The 18108-nt window shown below is 38.0% G+C and overlaps 8 protein-coding genes across 8 annotated transcripts; 3 read left to right on the forward strand and 5 right to left on the reverse strand.

Annotated features, from left to right (window-relative positions):
- Positions 1 to 10: 10 nt before the first annotated feature.
- Positions 11 to 1489, reverse strand: FDP41_009539 (uncharacterized protein; the record flags this gene model as incomplete). Its single annotated transcript, XM_044713508.1, has 1 exon — positions 11 to 1489. The coding sequence occupies one exon, from the start codon at positions 1487 to 1489 to the stop codon at positions 11 to 13; it is 1479 nt and encodes a 492-aa protein (XP_044556946.1).
- Positions 1490 to 1839: 350 nt separating this feature from the next.
- FDP41_009540 (uncharacterized protein) lies at positions 1840 to 3036 on the reverse strand (the record flags this gene model as incomplete). The annotated part of the gene is made up of 1 exon (XM_044713510.1): positions 1840 to 3036. One exon carries the CDS (start codon positions 3034 to 3036, stop codon positions 1840 to 1842), a length of 1197 nt encoding a protein of 398 aa, XP_044556947.1.
- Positions 3037 to 3345: 309 nt separating this feature from the next.
- On the forward strand, positions 3346 to 4572 carry FDP41_009541 (uncharacterized protein; the record flags this gene model as incomplete). The annotated part of the gene is made up of 1 exon (XM_044713511.1): positions 3346 to 4572. The coding sequence occupies one exon, from the start codon at positions 3346 to 3348 to the stop codon at positions 4570 to 4572; it is 1227 nt and encodes a 408-aa protein (XP_044556948.1).
- A 182-nt stretch (positions 4573 to 4754) lies between these two features.
- Positions 4755 to 5996, reverse strand: FDP41_009542 (uncharacterized protein; the record flags this gene model as incomplete). Its single annotated transcript, XM_044713512.1, has 1 exon — positions 4755 to 5996. One exon carries the CDS (start codon positions 5994 to 5996, stop codon positions 4755 to 4757), a length of 1242 nt encoding a protein of 413 aa, XP_044556949.1.
- A 224-nt stretch (positions 5997 to 6220) lies between these two features.
- On the reverse strand, positions 6221 to 6640 carry FDP41_009543 (uncharacterized protein; the record flags this gene model as incomplete). The annotated part of the gene is made up of 1 exon (XM_044713513.1): positions 6221 to 6640. One exon carries the CDS (start codon positions 6638 to 6640, stop codon positions 6221 to 6223), a length of 420 nt encoding a protein of 139 aa, XP_044556950.1.
- Positions 6641 to 7236: 596 nt separating this feature from the next.
- On the reverse strand, positions 7237 to 8590 carry FDP41_009544 (uncharacterized protein; the record flags this gene model as incomplete). Its single annotated transcript, XM_044713514.1, has 2 exons — positions 7237 to 8210; positions 8272 to 8590. 2 exons carry the CDS (start codon positions 8588 to 8590, stop codon positions 7237 to 7239), a joined length of 1293 nt encoding a protein of 430 aa, XP_044556951.1.
- Positions 8591 to 9315: 725 nt separating this feature from the next.
- On the forward strand, positions 9316 to 14933 carry FDP41_009545 (uncharacterized protein; the record flags this gene model as incomplete). Its single annotated transcript, XM_044713515.1, has 8 exons — positions 9316 to 11655; positions 11715 to 13766; positions 13821 to 13867; positions 13943 to 14125; positions 14217 to 14344; positions 14403 to 14449; positions 14513 to 14527; positions 14592 to 14933. The coding sequence occupies 8 exons, from the start codon at positions 9316 to 9318 to the stop codon at positions 14931 to 14933; spliced, it is 5154 nt and encodes a 1717-aa protein (XP_044556952.1).
- A 987-nt stretch (positions 14934 to 15920) lies between these two features.
- FDP41_009546 (uncharacterized protein) lies at positions 15921 to 18102 on the forward strand (the record flags this gene model as incomplete). The annotated part of the gene is made up of 2 exons (XM_044713516.1): positions 15921 to 16460; positions 16600 to 18102. The coding sequence occupies 2 exons, from the start codon at positions 15921 to 15923 to the stop codon at positions 18100 to 18102; spliced, it is 2043 nt and encodes a 680-aa protein (XP_044556953.1).
- Between the last annotated feature and the right edge of the window lie 6 nt (positions 18103 to 18108).

The raw sequence follows: 18108 nt of genomic DNA on the forward strand, positions 1-18108 counted from the left end.
CTTGCTTATACTATCCTGATGAGGAGTAAAGGCAGTCATCGATGGATCTTCTTGGTGTTGTTGGCTTTTTTTCAGAGGGAGTGCTAATACTGAATGAATCCAATCCACCAATATTTACACTTGAACTGTTGAGAACCTCTAAAATTTCGAGAAGAAGTCCCATCTGACCTGGAGAGATTACTGCATGAATCGATGAAATGTCAAAATCAACATCTAGACGTGATGTCGTGTCACTCGACGTTGGTATAAATGATGGAGAATAAGTTCCTTTTGCAGATGATTGCACTGTTGCTGTGTTTGATGGCTTGATAACAATTTTGATTCTATTATTTTCTGTTTCTCCATAGAAAATCGTGTTCGCGTCATCTAGAGTATTCGATGGTTGACTATTTACAATGTAACTACTTGTGAAAGGATTTTCTGTCGATGATTTCATTTCATCCTCATAATGTACATTATCAATACCAGACTCGTTCATATTCTCGAGATTTTTGTTTTTTCGCCTGATGCTTTGATGAAACTCTTCAAATACTTGTAGGAATATTCCTTTGAAAATGAAAGAGTAAATAAATGAGGACGGGCCAAAAGCTTCTGTTTTTGGAGTCTCATCCAAATATTCTAGTCGAGGAAAGTGTAATAGTAATACATTTTTCAGTTTTCCTTCTTTTCGTTGTGAGTATTCTTGTTGTGGAAGAGAACCGATTGATTTTGGTTTGGGAAATTCAAGTCTGACTGTAACATTTGTGACATAGGCCTTAAGTTGCGATATAACTCTCTCTACTGCTTGAGAAATTATAGTATGGCCTTCATTGTAACCGTAATTATCTTCCTCCTCGGTTGTTGGTGTGACAATAGTTGATGATGAGGCATCAGTTTGTTGATCTCCAAAATCTTCTAAATCATTGAACTCGGAAGCAATATCGGATTTTGTAACGTCACCAACAAGAATACTACTCGCAAGTACATTCGGATCAAAATTAGTTGTTGAGTGAAAAAGGAATGAGTTTGCTGCATTACCAATCCCACTTGTATCTTCATTCATTCCCTTAAATTGTAATTGAACTTCAAGGCCATTCAATTCCAATATCATGGATTCTTTGAAAATATCGAGTAAAGAAGGTATCTTGACACATATTTTCTCGATATATCCGCTTGTCAATTTGAAGGGTATTCCATCTTGTTTAGTGGGATTTTTACTGTTGTGCATTAAAATATTTTCGTTAATTTCTTTCACCTTGAGCTGTACATTCTTTAATTCAAAATCGAAAGAGTTGTGTTGTTGTTGATTTGAAGACGATGCGAATTGTGAGGCTTTCCTATGCTGTTGTGGTTGCTGTGAAGAACCAGGTAATTGAACGTCGAGCTGAGAAAGATCGGGCTCCTCTATAAACCTTCCGAGCAGTCGTTTGATAACAAACTTGAATATTCGTTTCTTGATTGGATCGGTTAGTTTTGAAGAGAATCCAAACCAAGATCCTATTCCGGACATGATTGATCGTTGCTAAAAGTGATTTTTAGAAAATCCCCTATGATGATGTTGAGTTTGAATGGCGAGAGGATTGGATGAACCACCTCTGTTGTTGTTGTTGCAATCAATGATGTATATTATTTACAAACAGGAATGATGATGGTCTATATTATTTACAAACAGAGATGATGGTGATGATGATTGTGCTCTCCGAAGTTAGATTCGATTTTGTTTTGAAGAACGGTACAACCAGATTATTTTTAACTACACTTTTGCACGTTATTGTTCGAACAGTTCCTTTTCTCAGGCTTCGAAACGAATCAAAGCAACAACAAGGATTTTTTTTTATTATTCATAATGGCCAAATCCGTTTAGCACTTCAACAAACATTCGTCATCACTTCCCCTTGTTTTGGTCTCGAATGCGTTCAGCAAAAGAGCAAATTGCTTTGTATTGAAAGTGTAGTTTCCTATTGAGTCAATAAGAGCACTGAGAGAATCTTCTGTCTTTTTTGGTTGTTGTTGTTGTGTTGGTGATTGAGAAGTAACGGCTCTTGGGCTATTATTGCTCATTGCAAGTGTTGTTGAGGGAGCTTTTGCTTCACAAAGCAAGGACAGCATTGCTTCCACTTGTTTACAAAAATTGGTTTCCTTGTCTGTTTTTGGTTGATTTGAGAGACACTGATACAGCATGAAAGAGGCCAACTTGATAAAGTGAGTTCGTTCAGCTTGGTTTTGAATTTTTCTTGGCTTTTCCTTTCCCAAAGCTAAAATGTCAGCCATATCATTGATGGATATTTCCAGAGGTTTTTTCTTTGAATTATTAATACCACCGCTCTCGTGGAAACCCGTGATTTTCTTTGTCTTCCTCAATAACAAGGTGAGTAAGAATTCAGCTCGTTGTTCATTGGTTTGAAAACTTGGATAGGCATTCATGAATTCGGTAATGTGCATCTGATTTTCATCGGCTCGGTCCACCGAAGAGAAAACATGTTGAACTAGTTTTGAATTCCTAAACTCTGAGTAATTGGTCTTCAGAGCATCAAAGGATATGCATCGGTCATCTCGATCGTCGAGTAGGGATGGATCAAATTGCACCTCACCCAATAATGGAGAGGCTGTTGAGGATGAGAAACCTCCTCCTCCACCACCACTAAATGACGTTCCACCAGAGCCACTATTGAATGAGGAGCCTCCTCCACCAATGCCACTTCCTCCACCGACACTACCAATGAAGGATGGAGTGGAGGGTTGATTTTGTTGTGGAGTGGGAGTCGAGGTACCATCATTCGTGTCCGAATAGGTGTTGTTGTTATTGTTGTTGTTGTTATACATATTCTGCATGGAATTAAGCAACTCTTGGGAGTGATAATCTTTTCGTAAGGCCTCAAATCTACATTCATAGAATACATCATTGAATAAATGATTGTCGATGGTGTTTGGACTCCATGTTGTTGGAGAGTATGATACAATGCATTTGTTGGAATTTCCTGCCTGAACCTTAATGGTCTCACCAAAGTGAGACGAAACGATTAGACGATGTTCTGCGACCGAAGGAGCTGAGCCCATGATGGATGGGTTGAGAATTTTTTGAATCTAAAATTTTCTGTTCAGCTTTTCATTTCTTCATCATCTATTCAATTACGATCAATCAATAATTATAATAAATAAATATCATGTGCTAGCACAATAATAAATTTTAAATAAATCAAATAATATATATTACGGATGTCGGACACATAACATTATATATTTATAGGATCATTAAATCAATACAATAGTAGTTCGTTGTTGTTGCATTTAAAAATTTAACGATGATTCTTCGGCGATTTTCTTTCATGAGCGACAATTAGAACAAATTGATTTAATGAAAAAAATATGAAAAGATCAATCCGTATCCTCGCTTCCTCTGTTGGGCGTCATCATCTCATCCAACAACAACAACAATATCGTTTCCTCCATTCTTCTCCCTTCCTTTTCAAGGACATTACCATCAAGGTCCCACCTATGGGAGATTCTATCAGCTCTGGAGAGATTAATGAATGGGTGAAAAAACCTGGTGAAGCCTGTGCCGAAGATGAAATCATTTGCAAAATTGATACCGATAAGGTCGTTGTGGAAATTCGTGCTCCAGAAGCTGGTGTTTTAAAGTCCATCATGGCCAAGGAGAAGGATACTGTTGAAGTTGGAAAAGAAATTGCCGTCTTGGATACCGAGGGTAAGCCATCTGCAACAGCCGTCGCTACTCCAGCAGCCAAGAGTGAACCACAACAACAAGTGAAGAAGGAGGAACCAAAACCACAAGCTACTACCATTCCATCGCAACCACAACAACCACAACCAACACAACCAACGCAAACAGCTTCACCAGCAACAGCAGCGTCATCAACACCCACTCCATTCGCAAGAACCGAAAGAAGAGTGAAAATGACTCGTATTCGTTCCAAGATTGCTGAACGTTTGAAGGAGGCTCAAAACACTTATGCCATGTTGACTACTTTCAATGAAATTGACATGAAGAAGATTATGGATCTGAGAAAGACCAATCAAGAAGAATTCCAAGAACGTCATGATGGACTCAAGTTGGGTTTCATGGGTGCATTCTGTAAAGCTGCTTCCATTGCTCTTCAAGAAGTTCCAGCAGTGAATGCTGTCATTGACAATGGTGAGATTGTTTATCGTGATTATGTTGACATTAGTGTTGCTGTGGCTACTCCAACTGGTTTGGTTGTGCCTGTGGTTCGTAATGTTGAAAGCAAGTCCATTGCTCAAATCGAAAGAGACATTGCAAACTTGGGTGAAAAGGCTCGAAAGAACCAAATTCAAATCGATGACATGAAAGGAGGTACTTTCACAATTTCCAATGGTGGAGTTTTCGGAAGTTTAATGGGTACTCCAATTATCAATCCTCCACAATCCGCAATTTTGGGTATGCACGCCACCAAGAATAGACCAGTTGCTATTGGTGACCAAGTTGTAGTGAGACCAATGATGTATGTTGCATTGACCTATGACCACAGAATTATTGACGGAAGAGAAGCTGTGACATTCTTGAAGAGAATTAAGGAGCTCATTGAGGATCCAGAAAAGATGTTGCTCTATTAAATTGGCATTGGATGGCACTTGTTATATTTCACTAATATATAAATAATAATTTTTACAAACAATTTTTTGAACAATACCTCAGTTTTGATAAATCAGTTTCATATTTACGAATGAGATGAATCTGGAGTATATAGCCTTGCAGGTCAAAATGAAGAAGTATCATGTTTCACGCGAACAAGTGTTTATTCCTCTTGTTGAACCTCTTGCTCAGAATTCATCAAAGGTTTCAGAGAAGCAGCATAAGGAGGAATGGGGTCAAACAATTCATCTGAACCTTCCACATCAATGTCAAACACTGCTCGTCCCAATGGAGTCAATTCTAAGGGTTTTCTCTCGTTCAAGTACAGCAAATGAATCTTCTTTCGTAAAGCCTCTCTTCGATTCTTTCTTCTCTGGTTGGAACCCTCCCTCAATAACATGCTTTTTGGAAACATTCTCAAATACATTGCACTTCTGAATAACGCCTGACTCTTCAGGACATCCATTGGTGCAGATCCGTGAGCCAACAATTGGTTCCAAATGATGAGACTTCCAGATCGTGTTGGAACTCGTTCTGCCAAATCAAAGATGGCTCCTGTGATACGATCTCGTGTCTTGAAAGTAAAACTTGGACGTCCACGACCCAACTCTGTCACCAGTCCACTCTTCTCAAAGAATTGTGCAAAGTAATTGTGGAAGCCTGGAACGACGATCAAACCTCCATCTTCACTCTTATTATCATTGAGATTTATCAGAGCTTGAACTTGCAAACCATCTCTCTTAGTACAAATGTGATTATTCTCAGCGATGAAATGTCCTTTTCCACTCGAATAATGCAAACGATTCAATTCAGAATAAGAAGTTTTAGCATTCTCAGGTTCATCTAGAGCCTCGGCTGGATTGCAATCGAGATGTAAATTTTGTTTGGTTTTCCATTTGGAATTCAATTTAGGAGAACGATAAAAGGAAGCTCGGTCATGACTCACCACAAGTTCAGTTTCTGGTAATTGGAAAACTCGAGCAAATGCTTTCACTACTTTCCCATTTTGTCGATTCATCAAGAATTGTCTCGAAAAGATGCTTGGAATGGAAACATTGCCAAAATGTTCAAGAGCATTTTCAGGCCAACTATTCCATTGAGTGGTATCCTTGCGTTGGAATTTACCATTCGTATTGGTTTCGAGAAGGTCATAGATGTCACTCACGGTGGCATCTACTTGTTCTTTGGTCAAGACATTTTCAAAGACCACGAAACCGTACTGGGAAAAGAATTGTTGAATTTCCTCATCGGAAGATGTGTCCACATTGAAAGATTGGCAATACAGGCCCGAGTCGGTGAGAGGAACATGAAGATTGGGCATTTCGAATGTGTTTTGATTGGGGAAGGTAATTTTACATTTGTGTTGCTTCTGATCGTTCGTGGTTTGATGGTTAATGGAGATCATGCTGATGAATATAATTGCTTGAAGGTGGAGGAAACAAGATTGATTGTGTGGTTTTTATTTTGTTGAGTGTTGTAGCGTATTAAAGTTGAATTTGAAGGTTTCCACTTTTAGGTTCATTTTGGAGATTGAATTTGAATTTTCAAAAGTTGAATGAAGTTATACTATTTTGCTATAAACTCAAGAATATTGTGGTATTACAATTGGCAGCGTTGTATTTGTTGTTGTTAACACTTTGAGTTGTTCTTTTCCTCCTCAATTTCAACTTCACACACTGTCACATCTTGCTCTTGTGAATTCAATCTCACAGTAACCATTTGTCTCTTCTCATCTTCTCTCATGTAATTGGTAAAGAAAGTACCCAACACAGTCGTTCCACCTGTCAAATTCTGAGCATGATTGGCATAATAATTCGTGGTAGCCTTATAAACTCCTTTCTGAGCTTTCTTAATCATGTACTCCTCTGGTCCATAACCATTACGAAAATCTCTTGAAACGAAACCACCCGTGATGGAACGATTGTGAGCATAATACACATGCTCACCATAGGGAGCTGGTTCCTGTACATGCAAATCAATATCGACATTGTCCAAATCCCACGCCATTGAAATTCGAATATCTAAATCAAAGTGGTGAATTAATATCATGTTTCAAAAATTGTTCCAAAGTGTGTAAAACAATGAGAGAAGTATTTTCGGTGGCAATTTTGAATTCCAATCCAAGTTGTCGAATTTCTTCTTTAAAGAGAGAAGGAAATGTGGAGAGAGATGCAATTTTCTGTTGAGCCCATAATATTGGAACTATTGAATCTCTGTCTTTGTTGTTGGATGGTTTGTTCAAATGTTTTGGAATGGGTAAATCTATTTCCTGTGAATGAAATATTCGAGAGCCATATCTGAATGAAATTACAATCTTGGAGAATTGTTTTTCGTTGTTTTTGATATTCTGTTTAAATCTTCCATATAATTTGAAAACTTGTCCTTCGTGCAAACAAGTCGGTTCGTTCGGATAATTCATAGATTTCATTCTCCTCATAATCAGCAAATGCAAAACACAGTACGGGTTTTCCAATGGCATTTACCAAATCAGATTCTTTCATTTGATGAGCATTTAAGAACATTCCTCCACTTTTTGTTGCAATATTTTGCATCAAACTTGAATGACTCACAGTCGAGGTATTCACAATATATAATGGCTTTGAAAAGGTTGTGACATGAGTAATTTCAGGGCCAAATGTGTGAATTCAATTCGTAAACATAATGCAATAGTGTACACTTTCGTCAATCATTCCTCTATCCAACAGCAATAAATTGGATCCTCCATCATAAGTTAATTCTTGTTGTGTTAAAAATAGTTCCAACTTTGAAAAACCAAAACCATTTGAAAATTCATGATTGCTCACGACAGCATTACTGAAACATGTGAATACAATACACGAGGGTTCTACTTTTTCAAGAATTTTCCTCAATAGCTTACAAATAGTCACATGTTGTTTTCCCTGGCTTAATGAACAATCCCAAAGAATTTGAATCTTTTTTCCAGGCTGTTCTGAATTTTCATTTGAAATAATTTCTGTAGGAGGAGAAGGAACATGAATACTAGTCATAAAGTACCCATCTTTCTCCGCAAATTGTATATCTCGAGTGCTTTCTGTTTTTTGTGAAATATTGAGGGTGAATCCTGTTATGTGTTCATTCAGATCGGATTTCTTGAGTTCGAAATGATAATCTGTGTGTGGGTGTGATGAAGAATAATTGAACTTATTGTTGCTCCAAATTAATTGAGAGGATATCGTATCATGCATGGTTGCGTCATGATCATGTCCGTCTTGATGAGAAGTATCAGTATTGTTGTTGTGCAAAGTTTCCAAATAAATTTCACTTTTTAAATTCTTAAAGGAAGATTCATTGAAAGAAAATTCAATCTTGCTGTCCTCTCTAAGCTTTTCAAAATTTAAATAACTCATTGGAATAAATACACAACTGTTGATGATTCCTTCCTCCTTTTCTTGAAGAGAAGTTGCAGTTTCATTCAACATGATTTGATATTTCACCTGTATGGTCTTATCTTCCTGGAAAGGCAACGGATTGACTCGAGTTTTAAAACAATTCGATTGAGAGACCTTCTCAACAATGGATACATTTCTTTCAGCTCTCGCTTCATTCTCAAAGACTTGCTTTGCTTTTTCTTTTTCAATAGGTACAGCATCCACAAGAGCTTCATCAATTTGCATTGCATAACCAATGACTGAAGCATTTTCAGGGCAAAACAACCTCACCTTCAATGGTTTTTGATGAATGATCGTTTTGGAATGTCATGGTCGACACGACTTGGATCACAGGGTAAGTGATTTGGCATTTGACATGATGCGAAACGAGAGGTAACACAGTCGAGGCCTTGTCGGAAAATGGAGTCACAGAGCCAAGTTTGAGTTGAATGAAACGATCGAACGGCGAGTGTGAGCCTTGAGAGTCAATACCAACAACATCATCACCCTCTTGATCTTTCAACACGTTTGATTTGGAGTTTGTTTTGTCCTTCATGTGTTGTTTGATCCTTTTCGATGAACACCAATGATCATTTCTTCTTCGTGGCATTTTGTGTGGGGATGAGGTGTTCTTCAGAAGAGTTGAAATTGAAGATTTTTTTATGGCTGTGTTAATTCGAAAGAAACGAGCAAAACAGGAAGGTTTTCAGCTCAACATTGATGCATGTTCAACGACTTTCATGCAGCTCAACAATCTTTTACATGTATAAAAGAGAGATTCGATCAAAAATTGATGTTGTGACTTATCTATTTGGTTGGACATTTCTGGGCACTGTTGTAGGAACGATTAGTATTCTTGACGGATACATTTCCGTTTCAACAAGTTTGTCGTCCAACTATAAAAATGAGCTTCATTCATTTGATTCCCCATATTGTTGATGAAATCGATTTCAAGGTGCAACAATTATTGGTTGGAGATGACTTGGAAGAACAGCCAGCCAGACTCTAGCTTTTTTGTTGTGTCAAAACCTGATTTGTCCATAGTTCAATTAACCCATTATGGGGTTGTGAGAGTCGGCGAAATGAACAACGAGGTTGCTTTGTCGGGACGGAAAACAACAACACCACAACCATCGCTTGGTCACCAATCTCGGACAGCACCTACGACGACCACAACAACAGAACTCTAAAGAGACGCATTATCACTGATGCTGATAGAGGTTGGCCACAAATTATTCATCACGGAATTCTGAATTTTTAAGATTAAGTTTATCTATCTATTACACCACCAACATCAACAACAATAATTTTCAACAATAACACACAACCAACACAATGTCCAATGTTGGCAACAACAACAACAACACTCATCCCAAATCATCCAATGTCCACGCCGTGTTTGCTCCCCGAAATTCCATTTTGTCCACTGGATCGGGGATGGCTGGGGAGAGAGAGGGAGATGCAGAGGTGCTCTCCGCACATCAAACCTCTACAGTAGATAGCTCGAGTGTGGATGTCGTCCAAACACACATAATAGCAGAGGAATATGTTGTTTCATCCATTCGTGCTGTGAAAGCTCATCCATGGGACACTCTCCCACATGTGATCTCCATATTCATTCATGGAATATTATTTCCTTTGCAAACTATTGCAATGGGATACATTCCTTTTCAGCAATGGGGTTCTCTTTCTCATGACATTATTCATTATGGAATTAAGAATTTGTATACGTTTGGTTTGCATTTTCTGCCGTATAGTGGTGCATTGGCTTTCTGTATGCTATTCGCTGCTCTAGAAGTGTCATGGTTAGCTCTTGTCTACACTTCAAAATTTGTGAACGGGAAAGAAAGCAGATTGGCAAAGAGAATTACTTTTTTAGCAAAATATTTAACAGTGATTGTGTTTGTATTCTCAATTCCAATTTCGAGCTTGTATGCCACATTTTGGAGTTGTGATTATGCATCGGAACAGGTACAATCGTCAGTTTTAGGAACCTCTAGTACAGTTCGGTACTACCTCAAGGATTATCCAACGGTAGAGTGTTGGGGAGCTATCAATGCCAGTTTTGCTGCCATCTCCTTGTTGATGGGGTTTTCCATCCACATGTTTGCTGTGCCTGTATTCTTTGTGTTATGCATTACAAATGCTTCACATGTATTGTTTCCAACCTTTAAGAAAGCACCAGGGTGGTTCGTGGTTTATGTGAAACGAGCTTTTTTCAGCTCTCTTAAACCTCTTGTCATTATCACCATGGTTGTGTCCTATCAGATTTATATTTGGGCTCAACAGATGGTTCCCAGTTATGAAAAGTATACCTACTTGTATCCCATATTTTTTATTTGTTTGGGATTGTTTAAAATTGTACTCATTATTTGGTTCATTCCTTTCTGTAGAGTTTCAGAAAACAGTTATGATATTGCTTTGAATTTTGGAAAAATTGGAATTGGAATTGTTACTCTTGTGTGCTCTCTTCAAAATACTGAGCGAAACAATGACTATGGGCTCGTTTATTTTGGAGTTAGTATAGGAGTATTCATCTTGTTCTTTATTATTGGATTTATTGTCTCGTTTTTTTCTTTCAAACTGCACTTGAAGTACCTTATGAACATTGTTAGTGAAAAACTGGAAGAAAATTCTTCAGAACTGTTAGAGGAAGTAGGTCAGAATACTTTGGCCAAACTCATTCAATTTTCTCTCCCTGTCTTTAATGATTCACCACTTTTAGCACTTTCTAAACAAGTTGTGAGTGAAATCCTGAAAAACAAACTCACCATCACAGAGACACATTTAGTGAATGTTGTTTCATGTGCTCTTTTCAAATACAAAGACTCCAGATACAGTATCAACAAAGCAATTCAAATGATTATGAATCAAATGAGGCGAAAAATTAATCTCTTTGAAAGAGTTTACTTGTCATTGCAAAAACATGAAAAAGAGTATCTGAAGAAAAAAGATGAAATTAAGCCAGGAGGAAGAAGGAACGAAGAGATTGATAAGAAGTTGTCAGATCTTTATAAGAAACAACAAAAAGTAATATATTTGCAAAAGACCTTCTGGAAACACATTTTAAATGATAGTATGGATGACACAGACGCGATATTGCAAACAAGCAGCGACCTAGCAGACTATATCACAGATATTTCTACCAAATTTAATGATTTACTCTCGCAACATTCCTCAAACGTGACAGTCTTGAGACATTATGCCCGATATGCTGAAAAAATTTTATTTCAAATGGAGTTGAGTGAGTCATTGAACGGACAAGCAAACTTGTTAGAGGAAGAGGAAGAACTTCATAATCTAAAACATGCATTTAAAAATGTGAGAAGATACAGTACGAGGGTCTCAGATGCCGACCCAAATCCCAAAATAGTTCAACAAGAAACTGATATAGAGGATGATTTGGATGAGGCAAACAATTTTGATGAAGAGCAAATGAAAACCAAGCCCAAAGATACATTTAGAAGCCTTATACACAAGCAACCCGATTTTCGATGGATTTTAGGTCTGATTTTGGTTGTTCCATGTTATGTCATCTTGGGTATTACAGGTGGTTTGTTAGGAGAAATTATTCAAGGCACTAATAGGAATGGATATCAGACAAAAGGATACAAGTCAAATGTTTGGATGTATTATGATATGTGTGATGCTGCAAATATTCCATACTATGTGATGGTAAGTAATAGCGATCTTTTACCACAATGGAGATTCATTTGAAATTTCCTTTACAAAAGGTGGATTTTAGGGTCTTCCAAAAATTAAAAATCTCATCGAACAACACAGAGTACATGAAAAAGATCCAGAGTGAAAGTACACAGAGATTTTTAATTTACAATCGCAAGCTTAAAAACATGCTTTCAACATACTCTGCAAGCTCTGACAATTTAATTCAATCAGTTGTGAAAGGTTATCAGCAGAAATATCATATCGTTTACGTACCAGCAGCCGTTGGAGACAATTCAACAACGGATCAATTTTTACCACCTTCCACCAAACAAATGACTCTTATTGAAATTTATTCAATTTTAGCCAATACATTGGAACAATTAATTCAGCAAGATGAAGATATGAGAATGAAAACAAAAAATAATTTTCCATTCATGTTTTTATGGGAAAATAGACAAACGATTCCATCTGCAATAACAGAATATTGCTCTGAAATTATTGAAAATAACAGAAATCATCTAATCGAACAACTGAGAGATTTTGTTCTAGGTTTATCAATAGCCATGCTATCATTTGTGGGAGTGTCGTGTGGAATATTTGCCATTATCATTTACAAATTCAGAGATCGAGAAAGGTTAATCAGATTATTTAAGAGACTCCCAAAAGATGATGTGGGAAAAGTGTATCATCAACTTACGAGTGACGATAAGCATTCATTAGAAGGGGAAAAGAAAAAGTACACCATGAAGTGGATGAGAAATCCTGTAATTTCAGTTCCATCTTTACAATTATTAGCATTTGCATTGGGATCTGTGGCATTTTTTGCATTCATATATGATTCAACCAATAATATGAACGTGCAATATAATTCCATGTTAAAGCTACGTAATTCAGTCGATATTCAAGTCGATTACCATAAGGGATTGTTCAGTATGCTCGAATTAATTAGAGATGATTCTGGAAACAATCTACTAGTGAATACTACATCAATCTATAATGACCTTTCTCTTACAATACGAAGTCTCTTTGATAATTTCTTAGTATTTTCACGTGGTGACGATTCAAAAGGATACAATCCTATTAGAAGCTACAGTACAGATATTGAATATTTGATGTCATCCACTACGTGTAGTGTTCACAATGACACTCAAGCTCAAAATAGTACGAGCTCATTTGATCTGAGTCACTCGCTGTGGAACTCTTCATTTTCCTTGCAAGAAAATCTAGACTTTTTTCAATGTCTAAGTATAGAGGAGTTAATGGGTTATATTTCATCATCAATGGAGCAACTCAAAGAGGAGACTTATAGACAAATATTCTCTCCGACTGAACTGATTGAAAAATTTGTTAGAATTCATCTCTCACTTAGTTTGGCGTTCAGATCTAAAGTGGATAAGGTTTTACTCTTGCTGGTAAATGTTATCGACAATATTGTATCAATGACTGTGAGCATTAGCGTGACTTCTTTCATTGTCATTTTATGTTTTCTCATCAACTATTTGGTTTACGTATTATGGAAAATATATGTGAAAGAAATGCGTCAGCTCCGACAAATGTTTCATTTTATGCCCTTTGAAACCTTGGAAAATGATGAAGTTTTTATTGATTACATTATGAATTTCACATTAAAAAAGAAAAAGAAGGGTAAAGTTCATCCTGGAATGAGTGAAGAAGGTACAAATTCGTACAGTCTTTTGAAACATACTTTGGACAGTTGTGTGGATGGAACAGTCATTTTTAATCAAGATGGTATTATTGAAAATATCAATCAACCTGCTTTATCCATGTTTGGCATTCGGTCTCAGAGTGACATTATTGGAACACATTTTTCGGCTCTATTTCAGTCGAAAGAAAATATTGAGCGCAAGATTAGTGACATTATCAAAACACAAAAGGCAACAGGTGAGGTTTTGGAGGTGGAAGCAAAACGTTCTCAAAATTTGCAAAATTCAAAAACGTTCCCTGTGAAACTCAATTTATGTGTTGCCATTGGAGGTGGATACAAAAAGATCATCTTTGTTGGAATTTTGAATGACATTACATCAGAAAAGAAAAGTGTGGAATTGCTAAATTTAGAGAAAAGAAAATCAGAGAATCTTTTAAAGAATATTTTTCCAGAGGTAAGTTGTTTTTGTAGAATGTGTGTACCTAAACACGTTTTATGTCATTCCTAGGCGGTCGTGGTTCGGTTGAAAAAAGGAGACACTTTTATTGCCGAAAAGTATGTTTTTATTAATCTCTAATGCAAAAATATCCTTATTTCACAATTTATTTAACATGAAATATTTTTGATCAGATTCGATGACGTGACATGTTTTTTCAGTGATATGGTAGGATTTACAAAGATGAGTTCTACATTAGCTCCCACAGAGCTTGTGGAAATGTTGAATAGTATCGTCAATAGTTTTGATGATTGCACAACCAGGTACAATATTGAAAAGATTAAAACGATTGGAGATGCATATTTTTGTGCAGCAGGGTGAGTTTTGTCATCTCATGAATTTAAATCATGTTACTTATATCTTTTAAACATGACAATCATACGGATATGCTTGCTATTGACAACACAGGTTGCACGGTCAGCAGAGTGATCATCCTGAACGTGTCTTAAGATTTGCTATTGATGTTTTTGGACTTCTTCACATTTACAATATTACACATGACAGAAATATTGAAACAAGTATTAATTTGCGAATAGGTTTGTAGTTGTTGTTTAAATGTGAAAAATATTTTTGAACTTTAACACATTTCGTAAGGTATTCATACTGGCTCTGTTGTGGCTGGAGTAATTGGATCCAAGAAGGTAGGTTTGAAATCTCAAAGCCTTACGAAGTTTAATTATCTCTTATCGTTTTATTTCAAATAGTTTGCATACGATTTGGTAAGTTTTAGACGACAATGAAATTAATTGACAACTTGACTGCTCAACAACCAAACGAGACCAGTGGGGAGACGCTGTAAATACGGCCAGTCGAATGGAGTCCACAGGTGTTCCTGGTCGAATACAAATCAGTAGATCTACCTATGAGAGAGTTCACGATGTCGTTCTAAATGATTTAGGACCAACTCTCACTCCTAACAACAGAGGTATCATGGTTGAATTTGAAGAGCGCCGTGTTGAGGTAAAAGGTAAAGGAATGATGAACACCTATCTCTTGCTTGAAAAGTTTCATGAAAGAAGTCTTTTTGAAAATGGTAATGTTGGAAAGTCCTCAACACTGGTTCATCAGACTTCAATTATGGGTGAGGAGTTGTTGCAATCCCAAGAATCTGAAGACAAGAACTAGATTTTGAGGGTTGGGTTAAGGTCTCTAAAATGCTCACTTTTGATATTTTTTCTTCTGTTGTTAATGTACTCAGACTCATCAAAGTTCATTGACCAATTCTCTGGTCCAATTTATTTGGGAGGTCGATGATTTACCATGGGATGGTATTAACTGCACTTCTAGTTTTATTTTGAGGATTAATGCACCATTCTTCAGATATATTGAAACAAGAAACGGAAATGTCACAACAAGATCGAATGTATTTGGATTTCTTGGAATATGATGAAAGTTTGGATTGGAATAATTCTCAACAAGAATCTCAAAACGAAATTGTTCAAGCACATGCAAGGAATCATTTTCAACAAACAAAACAACCAATTTCATATTCACCAATTCATCGGTCCACCTCTTTAACAACATTTGAATCTTCGTTTTCAAAAACATTGATGGATGAATCGAAAAAAATTCATTCAGTGTATTGGTGTCACTCATGGAAAAGTTAGTGAACCAAGAAAAAGAAACAGCGAATCAACAAGTAGTAGGAACAGAACAGAATACTTGTGAAGAGTCAAGACAAGGTTCCGTTTCGTTTAGCAATATTCATGAAACGAGTTTAGTTCGCGAGGAGGACGAAACTTTACAGCCACATCGACGAGTTAAAAGACGATTCTTCAAAAAGTAATAATAATGATCGAGGAAACAAACAATTTTATCTCATTTTCACAACATGGTTGTCACGTTGTCACAAATAAAAATACTTTTATGGAACATCGGTCCCAGTTGAATTCCAAAACAATTTTCTGAAACGTTGAGATCCATACAAATATAATCGCATCTTGTGAATTTCTTCAATGACGACGAGTCATTGTTGCCATGTCCAAATAAACATCATTTGAAACCATCTATCAAGAAGTGGCCTACGATAGTTACAAGGCTCCAATTTTCGTCGTTCTAGTCTATTACAATCTTTTCTCTCTCGTTGTGTATTTTGGATGGATGTTCATTGTGATGGCTCCCAATTTTGGAATTTGCAATGTTCCACCTCACACTCCCTTAGGTCTTTGTTCACTCAATGCGACTACTTGTACGAGTGTGGAACAAGTCTTCTCTCAGCAAGGAGAGGCCATTTCATGTTTCTTTGGACAATATGAAGTATCGAGTTGTTGTGGAGGATGGCAAGCAACTTGTTGGACATGCATGTTCACTCTCGGATATTACATTTTCTTTGTTTCAGGATCATTCATTATTGAAAAGTTCGGAAGTAACATGTTGGCCAATTTGAATGCTCTCTTGTATCCACTCACTGCCATCTGTTTTTGGATTGAACCGATTGTTGGACAATTCTATTCGAAACCGGAATGGTGGATTGGAGTTTCGTTGGCCATTATCACTTGTGGAAATTTAATGTATGAATGGTTTGCAAGAAGACCCTTGTATGAGATGGAACCTCGATGGTTGCCTTGGAGAAAATGGAGACATGAAGTGAACGAAGAAAAGAGTCATGGAGGGGGAGTTAGTGGTGTTGATATGGAAAAGAGAGGTCAATATGTGAGTTTGAATAATGATCGTGATAATGAGGAGGAGGAAGATGTTGCACGAGATGGAAAGTTGTAAATCTTTGAGAAACAGTAAAAGAAAATGTGGTTTCATGAAGTGTTATTGGGACGGAAAATTGTCGCACCATTAGGGTTTGGGTTTGGGTTTGGGTTTGGGTTTGGGTTTGGGTTTGGGTTTGGGTTTGGGTTTGGGTTTGGGTTTGGGTTTGGGTTTGGGTTTGGGTTTGGGTTTGGGTTTGGGTTTGGGTTTGGGTTTGGGTTTGGGTTTGGGTTTGGGTTTGGGTTTGGGTTTGGGTTTGGGTTTGGGTTTGGGTTTGGGTTTGGGTTTGGGTTTGGGTTTGGGTTTGGGTTTGGGTTTGGGTTTGGGTTTGGGTTTGGGTTTGGGTTTGGGTTTGGGTTTGGGTTTGGGTTTGGGTTTGGGTTTGGGTTTGGGTTTGGGTTTGGGTTTGGGTTTGGGTTTGGGTTTGGGTTTGGGTTTGGGTTTGGGTTTGGGTTTGGGTTTGGGTTTGGGTTTGGGTTTGGGTTTGGGTTTGGGTTTGGGTTTGGGTTTGGGTTTGGGTTTGGGTTTGGGTTTGGGTTTGGGTTTGGGTTTGGGTTTGGGTTTGGGTTTGGGTTTGGGTTTGGGTTTGGGTTTGGGTTTGGGTTTGGGTTTGGGTTTGGGTTTGGGTTTGGGTTTGGGTTTGGGTTTGGGTTTGGGTTTGGGTTTGGGTTTGGGTTTGGGTTTGGGTTTGGGTTTGGGTTTGGGTTTGGGTTTGGGTTTGGGTTTGGGTTTGGGTTTGGGTTTGGGTTTGGGTTTGGGTTTGGGTTTGGGTTTGGGTTTGGGTTTGGGTTTGGGTTTGGGTTTGGGTTTGGGTTTGGGTTTGGGTTTGGGTTTGGGTTTGGGTTTGGGTTTGGGTTTGGGTTTGGGTTTGGGTTTGGGTTTGGGTTTGGGTTTGGGTTTGGGTTTGGGTTTGGGTTTGGGTTTGGGTTTGGGTTTGGGTTTGGGTTTGGGTTTGGGTTTGGGTTTGGGTTTGGGTTTGGGTTTGGGTTTGGGTTTGGGTTTGGGTTTGGGTTTGGGTTTGGGTTTGGGTTTGGGTTTGGGTTTGGGTTTGGGTTTGGGTTTGGGTTTGGGTTTGGGTTTGGGTTTGGGTTTGGGTTTGGGTTTGGGTTTGGGTTTGGGTTTGGGTTTGGGTTTGGGTTTGGGTTTGGGTTTGGGTTTGGGTTTGGGTTTGGGTTTGGGTTTGGGTTTGGGTTTGGGTTTGGGTTTGGGTTTGGGTTTGGGTTTGGGTTTGGGTTTGGGTTTGGGTTTGGGTTTGGGTTTGGGTTTGGGTTTGGGTTTGGGTTTGGGTTTGGGTTTGGGTTTGGGTTTGGGTTTGGGTTTGGGTTTGGGTTTGGGTTTGGGTTTGGGTTTGGGTTTGGGTTTGGGTTTGGGTTTGGGTTTGGGTTTGGGTTTGGGTTTTGGGTTTGGGTTTGGGTTTGGGTTTGGGTTTGGGTTTGGGTTTGGGTTTGGGTTTGGGTTTGGGTTTGGGTTTGGGTTTGGGTTTGGGTTTGGGTTTGGGTTTGGGTTTGGGTTTGGGTTTGGGTTTGGGTTTGGGTTTGGGTTTGGGTTTGGGTTTGGGTTTGGGTTTGGGTTTGGGTTTGGGTTTTGGGTTTAGGTTTGG

The sequence above is a fragment of the Naegleria fowleri genome, assembly GCF_008403515.1.
Source record: "Naegleria fowleri strain ATCC 30894 chromosome Unknown tig70, whole genome shotgun sequence".
NCBI lineage: Eukaryota > Heterolobosea > Eutetramitea > Acrasida > Naegleriidae > Naegleria > Naegleria fowleri.